The sequence below is a fragment of the Rana temporaria genome, chromosome 2 (assembly GCF_905171775.1).
Source record: "Rana temporaria chromosome 2, aRanTem1.1, whole genome shotgun sequence".
NCBI classification, from domain to species: domain Eukaryota; kingdom Metazoa; phylum Chordata; class Amphibia; order Anura; family Ranidae; genus Rana; species Rana temporaria.
Window position 1 is genome coordinate 71167915 of NC_053490.1, and position 12817 is coordinate 71180731.

At 43.9% G+C, this 12817-nt stretch overlaps 1 protein-coding gene across 2 annotated transcripts in view; it reads right to left on the bottom strand.

The window, feature by feature from the left end:
* Positions 1 to 956: 956 nt before the first annotated feature.
* Positions 957 to 12817, bottom strand: part of COG6 (component of oligomeric golgi complex 6) — a 195289-nt gene continuing 183428 nt past the window's right edge. Inside the window, exon 19 of one of the 2 annotated variants that reach the window (XM_040340358.1) lies at positions 957 to 1177. In XM_040340358.1, coding sequence (XP_040196292.1) covers positions 1030 to 1177 — 148 coding nt within the window. In that variant the 3' untranslated portion in view covers positions 957 to 1029. The remainder of the gene's footprint in view (positions 1178 to 12817) is intronic. The other variant, XM_040340359.1, reaches the window with a different exon arrangement.

Sequence of the window (12817 nt, forward strand, 5' to 3'; positions counted from 1 at the left end):
TGCCGGTGCCACCTATTAATGCCCATGAGTGCCACTTATCAATGCCCACCAGTGGTGCCAATCAGTGCCACCTAGCAGTACTGCCTATCAGTGTAACCTACCAGTGCTGATCAGTGCCCATCATTGCCATCCATCAGTGCCCATCACTGCCAGCTATCAGTGCCACTTCTCAGTGCCCACCAGTACCACCTATCAATGTCCTTCAGTGCCACATCTCAGTGCCCACCAGCGCCACCTATCGATGCCCATCAATGCAGCCTATCGGTGCCCATCAGTGCAGCCCATCAGTGCAGCCTCATTGGCGTACATCAATGAAGGAGAAAAATTACCTGTTTGCAAAAATGTATAACAAAATATAAAAAAATAACATTTTTTTGTATGTGTCTTTTTAAATTTTTTTAACAAAAAATAAAAACCGCAGAGGGGATCAAATACCACCAAAAGAAAACTATTTGTGGGAAAAAAATTATAAAAATGTCAAAAACTGATAAAAAGTGCATCAGCGCTGAAAGCTGAAAATTGGTCTGGGCAGAAGGGGGTTTTAAGTGCCCAGTAAGCAAGTGGTTAAATAAACCTGTACTTTGCCAATGCAGGTCAAAGCAACAGGTTTTCTTTGCTCCCACCCTTCCCTGTTGTGCACTCACTTTCCAAATCGCATGCATGCTATTGCCTGCAACGGCACTGTACGAATCAGTGAGACGCAGACTTTGTGCACCGATTCCCAAAAGTAGTTCCTGCACTACTTTTGGTGACTTGGGGGGGGGGGGGGGTGATTTCAATAGACATCTGTGGATGAACCTGAACAAATGTATTTTAAATGGCCCCCGAACTCGCGATGAAATGTGGGTTGACATCACGCGATTTCAGCTGAACTCACGCGTTTTCAAACACACCTTCAGTGTGAACGAGGGATAAATGATTACAAAGGAATGCAAACATATGAAACACACATTACATTCAACTGATATTATTAAGATTTATTGATATCATAAAATAAACCATATAACCAATAAAAGTAGTAAACCATATTTATGACAAAAGATTCTGAACTTGTTGTGGAGATCTTTGTAGAATGCTTGTTGGCTCTTTGTAACTATTTGCAGGATTCATGACGGCTTCGTAAATTTCACCGTAAGCGCGGCATACCAGCTCTGTGGACTGCTTAATTATCTGTTCTCTGAAAAAAAAAAAAAAAATGATATATATATAAAAAATGAATTACCGGTTAATCAGAAATGCAGAAAGTGGATATTTCCGATGACTGCGGGACTGGGCGTTCCTATCCTTCGGTTTGATGATTGATGGCTTGTGAAACAGGAGACCTGTCGCACAACGCGCGTCACCAGATTTCCGGAAATAGCCGAGCTGCGAGTCGGCACTATACAGGGCCTGCGCCCGCCGTGTAGAGCTGACTGCGCAGGCGCCGTATAGTGCCGACTCGCAGCTCGGCTATTTTCCGACATCTTGTTACGCGCGTTGTGCGACAGGTCACCTGTTTCACAAGCCGTCAATCATCGAACCGAAGGATAGAAACGCCCAGTCCCGCAGTCATCGGAATCCGGAAGCCCTGGACAAAAACAGAATATAAAGGTATGTTTTTTTTAACTGACCTGGTCACATGACTTCTCTCCTCTGATGGGAATGTGACTGCTCTCCTCCTCCAATCAAAGCTAAACTCAGAGAAGGAGGAGAGCAGCCTGAAAAAAACGGAGCTATAGAGACATTTACAAGCTTCGTTTTACAATGACGCTGACAGAGTAAGAGTGGTGTACAAGGGGCTGGCAAGTGACTTTTTTTTTTCAACTTTAGACAATGCAGAGAGCGCTGTTCCAGGGCCAGATCCCCGCCCCCTGCTGGTAAAACATGATATCGGCGTATAACGTGCAGGCACTGTTTACTCTCTGTTTTCAGAGGAAAAAAGTGCGCGTTATACGCAGATAAATACAGTAGCCCTCTTTTCTTAAAGTAGCTCATGCCTGAAAATGCAAGGTTCACTCATTTGGAAGCTCCTCAAATAAAATACAGCTAAAATATTAAACCATAAAAAATATGAAAAATTAAACCGTATGAATAAAAAAAAGGGAGGTACATCAGTTACTTTGGAAGCTTCTGATATCATCATTCCTCTCGCCTGACTGTTGGAAGAGCTAGGTACTCTTAATCCAGGGATAAGTTGCTCTAGCACAATGTGGAAGTACATTTTTGTGGAAGTACCCAGCTCTCTTAGGAGGCAGCAGTGAGGCTCAGTGATATCACCAGCGCCCTTTGGAAGTAGTCGTAAGCAGGGATCTGAGCTATTTGTTATTTTGTTGTCTTTAAATTGTTACATTTTTGTGGGGGAGCTTCTATTGAGTTTTTTTTCTTATGGGTGTTTTTTTTTTTTTCTTTTTTAATGAGACAGGAGGCTCCCAGAGAAAAAGAGTCCAAATGGTTTTCTAGCTTTGAATGGAATGTGGTAGCGTTAAATCCTCTGTCTATTTTTATAACTGTCTGTGTCCCCTGCAGGGTCCCTCTCAATGTTTGTCCTACTGACCATTGTCTACAGTAGGGCAAGTGATGGAAAATCCAAAGTTTTGAGTTTCCACAAAAAGAGGAAATGAAGAGGAATCTACCAGTGGGAGCACCTATTCTGGTGACCAGGGCCGTCTTTTCGCATGGGCACGCTGGGACGTTGCCCGGGGGCCCCATTTGCCTGGGGGGCTAAGACAAGGGGCGTAAAAGCTTTGACACGCCGCACACTTGTCTGCACTGGTTGCTAGAATCGATGGCCTGCCCAGCGCCTACCAACTAGTGACGTCAGAGGCCGCCCAAGCATTCAGAGAGTGCAGCGGCTGCCCCAGCATTCAGAGTGCGCCGCCTCTGCGGCTGCAAAACTAGCTCCACCCACCTCTGCTATCTTCAGACTTAGCGTGGATCAGAGAGAAGGGAGCGAGCGGACAGCGGAGCACTTCTGAGAAGAGCTGCCTGACTGAGCTGAGCCTGTCCTGAGTCTGCCTTGTTGTGAGTGTGAGTGACTGCACTGCACCTAACCTGACCCTCACCCTCGCCCTGTAAGTAATTTGCTGTGCCATTCAAACAGCCACTGTGCCATTCAAACGCAGCCACTGTGCCATTCAAAGCACTTGCGTCCTAAGTTACGGTGGCGGAGCGTAAGTGTGCTGGCGTAAGCGAGCCTAATTCTAATTGTGAAGAGGTGGGCGTGTTTTATGTAAATAAAGCATGACCCCACGTAAATTACATTTTGAACGAACGGCGCATGCGCCGTCCGTGGACGTATCCCAGTGCGCATGCTCCAAATTACGCCGCAAAGACTTATTGGTTTCAACGTGAACGTAAATTACGCCCAGCCCCATTCGCGGACGACTTACGCAAACGACGTAAAAATTAAAAAATTTGACGCGGTTCCGACGTCCATACTTAACATTGGCTGCGCCATCTTTTTGGTGGAATATCTTTAGGCCTGAAAACGCCTTACGTAAATGGCGTATCTTTACTGCGACAGGCAAGCGTACGTTCGTGAATAGGCGTATCTCGCTGAATTACGCATTATAGGCGTAAATCAGCGTACACGCCCCTAGCGGCCGACGTAAATAGACAGCTAAGATACGATGGCGCCGGCGGTCATATCTTAGCTAGATTTAAGTGCATCTCAATTTGAGAATACACTTAAATATACGACGGCGCAGATTCAGAGTTACGACAGCGTATCTACTGATACGCCAGCTTAACTCTACCTGAATCTGGCTAATAGTGTTAGTGCTAGCTTCTTAACCTAAGTTCCTCCTAGTTTCTGAAACAACATGTCCCATGACTCCTAGCCTCGATTTCCTGTACTTTGTTGGGATCACAGGGCAGATGGCCTTAAAGGGGTTGTAAAGGTAAAAAAAAATAACAGTAATGCAAGGCTTTCTCCCTGGTGTGGAGAAAGCCTCTTGAGGGGAGGGGTGAGCAGGAGTGTCAGGACACTCTCTACTTTGCAGATAGAGAAAGGAGCTGTGTGTTAGTGGGCGTCCTGACACTCCTGCTCGCCCCCTCCCCCCTCAAGAGGCTTTCTCCACACCAGGGAGAAAGCCTTGCATTACTGTGTGGAGTTACAGACAGAAGAACAGGAAGTGAGGATTTCTCAGAAGAAATAAGGACATTTAAAAGCAAAATCGAAGGATGAGGTAAGTGAAGGAGGACTGCACTAAGGTAAAGGAAGCTATTTAGGGAAAACATTTTTTTACCTGTACAACCCCTTTAACTAGGCAGGATTGCAATAGTCCCGCTCACAGCAATCTTCATGCCGACAAGATTATGTAAGCAAAGACGTTATTTTATTATGTGTAACAGTTCCATATATTATTTTTTTATTTCCATTAGAATATAATATCCCTTTTCTTAATAATAAAAGAGAGTTTTTAGGTAACACAAGTAAATATCTACTATCAAATAGAAGTTGAAGGCCGTTGCATTGCAGGCACTGTGCAGCACTGTCAAGGCATTGAAAGAGTAATGAGTCGCACAAAAATGTCAGCTTCTGGGTAACAATGACTCACTGTAGGATGACGACCTTCACATTAAGGCAAAGCACATTGGGAATGAATGTATTCAAAAAAGGAACCCCCGTACACAACCAATTATATTCTTTAATGCAAAAAGAAGCCAATAGAATATAAATTAAATCCAGTGCTTTGTAAAATTCAACTAAAGAAAAAGCTGTACCAGGGTGAAAAGGAAATAAATAATATAAGTAGCATTTGTTCCACAAAAATGGAGATAAACACAATAAATAAAAAAGTGTTTAGGTTGCTTCTCATATTCTCTCTTTTCTACTGTAATTTATGTACACAAATGGAAGGTCATGGCCTACACTTCATAGAACTCAGGGCCTTTGTCAATAGACTTGTGCACAACGGAAACATTTGTTTAGTTTAGTTTCTTTTCGGTCCGGTTGATTCGTAATTTTGCTAAAAGGGATTTTCGTATTCAAAATAATTTGTATTTTTGTAAGCCAGGGCTCGAAAAATCCCGGTCGCCAGGTCGCCATGGCGACTAGAAATAGCCTCCTGGTGACTTGGCTTGGAAGGTGGGCAAAAAAATCCCCTCTTCCTTGTGTGAGCTGGCGCCATCTGGTGGTGGCCGTTGGTGTTACAAGTTAAGCATTACAAGTTAAAGGGGTTGTAAAGACAAAAATATTTTCCTCTTAAATTAAAGTCTGACAGTAGCTGATAAAGTAAAAAGTAATGTTTTGCATTATAACTAGTTTGATACCTGTTGAAATCGAGCTGATTTATTCACCTCCAGCACTCCTGAATCATTATTCTCACTGACTGACTTTGCGGGGCGGATTCATTCTTGCTACATCACGGCCTAATGGGAACTACAGTTGCCATTAGGCTTAGCCTCCATGTCTGTGAGGGATAAGAGAGCATCTTCACGCAGGGCTGTAGTCCTAGGGAGGGGGGTGAGCACATTCTGCTTTCCACCATGCAAAACGGCTCAGATGCTGGTGGAAAGCAAGAAGAGGAGAGACAGGAAATGGCATTTTAAAACCTGGATTACTGTATTTTGGAGGTCAAAAGGAAAAACGAGGTAAGTGATATTTAAATGCTCTAGCTTACAGCAATCAATTGATCTAATAAAAAACGAACCTTTAGTGTTCCTTTAAACAGCAATTCTAATGTAATTTTTCACTATTTTCACTGCCATCTTCTTCCCTCTAATTAGAACCCCCAAACATTATATATATTTTTTATCCTAACACCCTAGAGAATAAAATGGCGATCGTTGCAATACTTTCTGTCATGCCGTATTTGCGCAGCGGTCTTACAAGCGCAGTTTTTTGTGAAAAAATGACAAGTTTTTAATTAAAAAAATAAGACAACAGTAAAGTTATCCCCATTTTTTTTATATATTATGAAAGATAATGTTACGCTGAGTAAATTCATACCCAACATGTCACGCTTCAAAATTGCGTCCGCTCGTGGAATGCCGTCAAACTTTTACCCTTTAAAATCTTCATAGGCAACGTTTAAAAAAATCTACAGGTTGCATGTTTTGAGTTACAGAGGAGGTCTAGGGCTAGAATTATTGCTCTCGCTCTACCAATCGAGGCGATACCTCACATGTGTGGTTTGAACACCGTTTACATATGCGGGCGCTGCTCATATATGTGTTCGCTTCTGCGCGCGAGCTCGGCGGGACAGGGTGCGTTTTCTGGCTCCTAACTTTTTTAGCTGGCTCCTAGATTCCAAGCAAATTTGTCAAACCCTGTTGTAAGCGTCATTTTTCGTTGAATCTGAATGATTTGTATTAATGTAAGCCTAATTTTTTGTTGATTTATAATTCGTACTTTCGGTAGAGTACATTGTGGTTCGTTGATTCGTAATTTTCCGTGTCTCTGACTCTGTCACAATGGTGCTGCCTAACGTGCTTCGAATGGATTCGTACTTTTCGTTATTTGTAATGATTCAAAATCTTGTGTTTTACTTTAGTTTTTGACACACCATTTTGAGAGGAAATTCACACAGTGAGGGAGGAGCAGAGAGTGTTATTGTTGGATGTGTGTATGTGTGTAAGCTCACTAGGGAATAAAACAAATCAATTCGAATTAACGCAACAACGAATTATGCCAAAGGCATTTGCTATTTGCGTTCTAATTTATTTCGGATTCGGTTTTATTCGCAAATTGCTTTGTTCAGAAATTCGAATGCTTCCGAACGTCCGAAAGTTGCTAAATTCGTACGAAGTTCGATTAGTTACGAAACGAATTGCACAAGCCTATTTGTCAATGAGGATTTGTTTGCCCAGGAACTGCTTCTCTCTCCATACAATGCTATCAGAATGTAAAACAGATTGATGCAGGCAAAATGCAGGTCAGAAGGTAAATAAAGCAGTAAATAAAAACTGCTAAATACCTTTTCTCATCAGCAGTACAGTGGATCCTCGGTTTAAGAGTAACTTGGTCTGAGAGCTTTTTAAATTGGCAAGCAAGAAATTCTGACTCGGTTTGCAAGTGTTGACTTGCAAGACGAGCAGAATTCAAGCTAAATAAGCCTGCAGTACCTCATTTGGCCTGAGGTACAGGGGCGCAGAAGCCGAGCAGAGCCGAAAATAGGCCTGCAGTATCTCATTTGGCCTGCGGTATGGGGGCGCAGGAGCCGAGAAAGGCCTGCAGTACCTCATTTGGCCTGAGGTACGGGGGCGCAGGAAACGAGCCGAAGTGTCCTCTTGCCTTTTTCGGCGCTGTCTGGTGCCCTCCCCACCCCTGGCCGCATTCGGTAATGCATCCCATTGAAGTCAATGCAGAACTAATTATTTTAGTTTCCATTGACTTCAATGGGAAAACTCGCTTTGATATGCGAGTACTTTGGATTACGAGCATACTCCTGAAATGGAGTATGCTCGTAATCCGAGGTTCAACTGTATATATCAGACTTGTGACTTCTATCAGTTCCTGGTTAAGCTTGTAGTTTTCATACAGCAGTGAGCTGGCCTATCAGGATCCAGGACCCCTGACCCTCAGTCTGGACAGTGATGATTGGCCCTGTGCTGATCACATGCACTCTCGCAAGAAGAAAATAAACTCTGTAGCAATACACACAGGGGCTGACTGACAGCTCATGGGGCCCCCGGGCAAAAGGAGATTATGGGGCCCCCTGTGTCTCCTCCCACGTTCAAGCTACATCCACACAAAGTCCCACCTACATATTGCACTGCCCACATTGCATGCGTTCAAAGAATTTCTCTACACAATGTTCAAAAAAAAATGTTTATTATAGGAATTAAAAAATTCTTGCCACTGATCACCAATGTAAGGAACATTCTTCCCACTGATCACCAATGTAAGGGACATTCTTCCCACTGATCACCAATGTAAGGGACATTCTTCTCACTGATCACCAATGTAAGGGACATTCTTCTCACTGACCATCAATGTAAGGAACATTCTTCCCACTGATCACCAATGTAAGGAACATTCTTCTCACTGATCAACAATGTAAGGAACATTCTTCCCACTGATCACCAATGTAAGGGACATTCTTCTCACTGATCACCAATGTAAGGGACATTCTTCTCACTGATCACCAATGTAAGGAACATTCTTCCCACTGATCACCAATGTAAGGAACATTCTTCCCACTGATCACCAATGTAAGGAACATTCTTCCCACTGATCACCAATGTAAGGAACATTCTTCTCACTGATCACCAATGTAAGGAACATTCTTCTCACTGATCACTAATGTAAGGGACATTCTTCTCACTGATCACCAATGTAAGGGACATTCTTCCCACTGATCACCAATGTAAGGAACATTCTTCCCACTGATCACCAATGTAAGGAACATTCTTCCCACTGATCACCAATGTAAGGAACATTCTTCCCACTGATCACCAATGTAAGGAACATTCTTCCCACTGATCACCAATGTAAGGAACATTCTTCTCACTGATCACCAATGTAAGGAACATTCTTCTCACTGATCACCAATGTAAGGAACATTCTTCTCACTGATCACCAATGTAAGGAACATTCTTCTCACTGATCACTAATGTAAGGGACATTCTTCTCACTGATCACCAATGTAAGGGACATTCTTCCCACTGATCACCAATGTAAGGGACATTCTTCTCACTGATCACCAATGTAAGGGACATTCTTCTCACTGACCATCAATGTAAGGAACATTCTTCCCACTGATCACCAATGTAAGGAACATTCTTCCCACTGATCACCAATGTAAGGAACATTCTTCCCACTGATCACCAATGTAAGGAACATTCTTCCCACTGATCACCAATGTAAGGAACATTCTTCTCACTGATCACCAATGTAAGGAACATTCTTCTCACTGATCACCAATGTAAGGAACATTCTTCTCACTGATCACCAATGTAAGGAACATTCTTCTCACTGATCACCAATGTAAGGAACATTCTTCTCACTGATCACCAATGTAAGGAACATTCTTCTCACTGATCACTAATGTAAGGGACATTCTTCTCACTGATCACTAATGTAAGGGACATTCTTCTCACTGACAGCAGGAATGAAATCCTGCAAGTTCAGCTAAACTCGCACGATTTCATACCCGCATGTCAGTGTGAGTTTGCCCGGCGATTTCAGAGACATCTGTGCGGGTTGCTGCATAGATGTCTATGGAAATTGCACCCAGAAGTCACTAAAAGTTGTACAGAAACTACTTTTGGGAATCAGTGCGGCTCCACAAATGGGGCATCGTACTGATTCAGGTAGTGCTATTGCCATGCGATTTGACATTTGGCAGTGAGGATCGCTGATCGTAAAGTAAGTAGAATTAGATAGTAGTCAGGATATTGATAGGGGGGGGGGAAGGGTAGGAGAGGACCAGTGTGGATCAGTGATGATGGAATAAAATGACAGAGAGGAGAGCAATAACGGCAAAGTGGAATGTAAGAGAGAAGACAACAGATATATCGAATTCTTGAGAAGTGAATCCCTGAGAACACAGTAGGGGTCAGAGGGAAGCTGTGTAAGGTCCCTTTCACATGGGGCGGATTAGTAATGATCTGCCCCGTGAACCTCCGCTTGCTCAGCGGGCATCGCTCCGTTGATCCCCGCTGAGCTGACGGATGAGAGGGCGGTCCCTGCATACTGTGCAGGGACCGCACTGTCTTTTCTCCGCTCTCCCCTATGGGGGGGGGGGGGGGGGATCAGATGAACACGGACCGTCTGTCCGTGTTCACCCAATCGGATCCGCAGACGGAAGGAAAAATAGGGTTTTCCTCCATCTGCAGAATCGGAGGAATGCGGAGGCGGGCGAGATCGGGTGTCAGCGGATGATCATCCGCTGACACCCGCGATCTCATAGGGACCAATGTAGGTCCCTTTTTCATCTGCACACGGATGGATGAAAAAGCGGACATACGGTCCGCAGGTGTGAAAGGGGCCTAAGGAGCTGAGGAGACTTTGGGGGGTAGAGAACGAGATATAAGTAAACACTCAATTTAAAAAAAAAAAAAAAACATTTAATGCAATGAATTTCTAATTTTAAGCAATTTACATATGTTCTATTGTTTTTCTCTGCATCTGAAGAATAAATATAGGACACTCACTAAGAGCATAGTAGAAGGACTTAGTGATTAATGTGCCCTGATACTTGGCACAAGTATGCCATATACACAAATGGATTTTTTCTAATGTTCTTTGTAGAAACAATAAGTCAAACTGTACTGGCTGCCCTGCATTAATGCTTACAGTAAATGCAATATTTTTCCTTGCATGCCCTTTGGGTCAATGTAACCTTCCTCCGTAAGAAGACTCAATAAAGCTGGAAGTTTGTGGAAGTTTAATGCAAAACACTGTCTCACCTCAATAAAAGGTCTAAGACAATGCAAATGTTTGTAGTTGTAAAGTAACCCTGCCCCTTACATGACCCACATTGCATGTTTACATGAACAACACAGGACCCTTACCAACAGTTCTTTTCCTTTATGATGAAACAAGAATACATCAGTGTTTTTAACTAAACAAAGAGGTGTCACGGTCTTAATTAATACCTTAACTGTTGAAAGTAACATCAAATTATCTACACTATGTTGTCAAAAGTATTGGGACGCCTGCCTTTACACGCACATGAACTTCAATGGCATCCCAGTCTTAGTCCGTAGGGTTCAATATTGAGTTAGCCCACCCTTTGCAGCTATAACAGCTTCAACTCTTCTGGGAAGGCTGTCCACAAGATTTAGGAGTGTGTCTGTGGGAATGTTTGACTGTTCTTCCAAAAGCGCATTTGTGAGGTTAGGCAATGATGTTGGCTCGCAGTTTCCGCTCTAAGGCCCCTTTCACATGTGTGGACCGTATGTCCGCTTTTTCATCCATCCGTTTGCGGATGAAAAAGGGACATACATTTGTCCCTATTTGATTGCAGGTGTCAGCGGATAAACATCCGCTGACACCCGTAATCACCCGCCTCCGCAAACATCCGATTTTGCGGACGGAAGAAAACCCTATTTTTTCTTCCGTCTGCAGTTTGGATCGGATGAACACGGACACGCGGTCCGTGTTCATCCGATCCCCCATTGGGGAGAGCGGAGAAAAGACAGGGCCGTCCCTGCACAGTGTGCGGGGACCGCCCTGTCATCCGTCGGCTCAGCGGGGATATACGGAGCGATCCCCGCTGAGCTTACGGACACAGAGGCGGATCATTACCGATTAGGGGCCCTAATTCAACCCAAAAGGGTTTTATCAGGATGTCAGGACTTTGTCCAGGCCAGTAAAGTTCCTCCACCCCAAAAATCGCTAATTGAAACACTTGAAACACAGTTGTAGTTGGATATTTTTTGGGGGAATTTCGACTTGTCAGACAGGGTTTGACAAAGGAAAAGTTACAGCCAAAATCAGGTGTAGGGCGGGACTTGCCAGAAAAACAAAAGCTCTCGAAAGGGCTTCTAGATGCTAATTGGTTGAATCCGTAAATACAAATGCATCCTTTCCTGGTATGGTAAAGGCCTTGTTAAGCCTGGATCCGCACTGGCAATGGACCACTTCTGAAAATACTCACATAACAGGTACAAAGCCAGCAAGCGCTTAGGGGGAACAAACCATCTACAAGGGTGCTTCCAATCTCCTTAAAGAAAGGAAAAGTCTTTGCAGCCTTAGGAGTCTTAAAAGACCAGAGAAACAGTACTTTTAAGAGCAACAAGCTGATCCTCTCATTTTAGAGTAGTGTGCACTGCATCAATAAGAGTTGAAACAATTCCTGTAACTTGCGAGCAATAGCAGTAGAGTTCACCTAGTTAGGGATAAGCTTATAAGTCAGGGACTTGGAGCGACTTAGAATCAGTCACCGCGACTGGTGGCTTAGATGGCACTAAGGCCATGGGTAAAGGCTCTATGTTGGAGAGGGGGTGCAGCGGCATGCTTGTGGCCTCTGTGATCAGAAACAGAAAATAACTGGGTAATTTGTCATAAAAACTTGTGTGGTCATGGTAAAAACTTCAGCCAAAAGTACATGGAATCAAGCTACACCTAATGGTGCCATACAGGACTGCTAGGATGGGAGAGCCCTAGGGCTGTAGAAGTCTACACCATAAATAGGCACATTGCAAACATTCTCAGAGCTGTTAGTAGAAAGTTAGCCGAAAGCACCCTGTAACTGGACTATCCCCATGTGTCTAGAATCAGACGTTGCAACTGCATTGGGAAAGGGTCACAGAACGCAGTAAGGCCTCCAATACTCACAAACCATGGTCAGCTGGTAGCAGGTGAAATGTCAGATGGCCAGAACTGACCAAAGTCACTGAAGGCAGGTAGCAGGAATAGACTGAAGATAAAAGTTTCATGTGGCTCTTTGCAAAAAGGTGCAGCAGCAGGCAGATGCTTCTTTGACACTGTATTGCAAGGAAGAGCATGTAGCGCCTAGGTTTGCGTAATTGCATGGTATAACTATCAGTAAACAAGAAATAATGGCACCCAGTGACCGATAAAGTTGAGAGCTCCCGATGCTTGGTCTGACCAGCCTACTATGCGAGTCAGAGACCGGGCAAGCGCAGAGGCGGTGCCAATGGCTCTAGACTTGGAAAGCACTTCACAGCTTACTTTTACCAAAGCAGAGTCAAGAAAGAGCCCCATGTGGAACCTACTGCACACTTTCAGGCTAGCTTTGCAACATATAGTTCAACGCAACTCAGATACTGTATGATCCAAATGTTTGGGTTTATTTTACACAAACAGGGCATTTGGGAAGAGGGAATGACTATAACAGGCTGCCTCGCTGGCCATGAATGTGCAGGGGCAGGAAGGGGTTTGTAAACTTCAGTATCCTCAATAAATGCTGGTGCTTTATGCTTT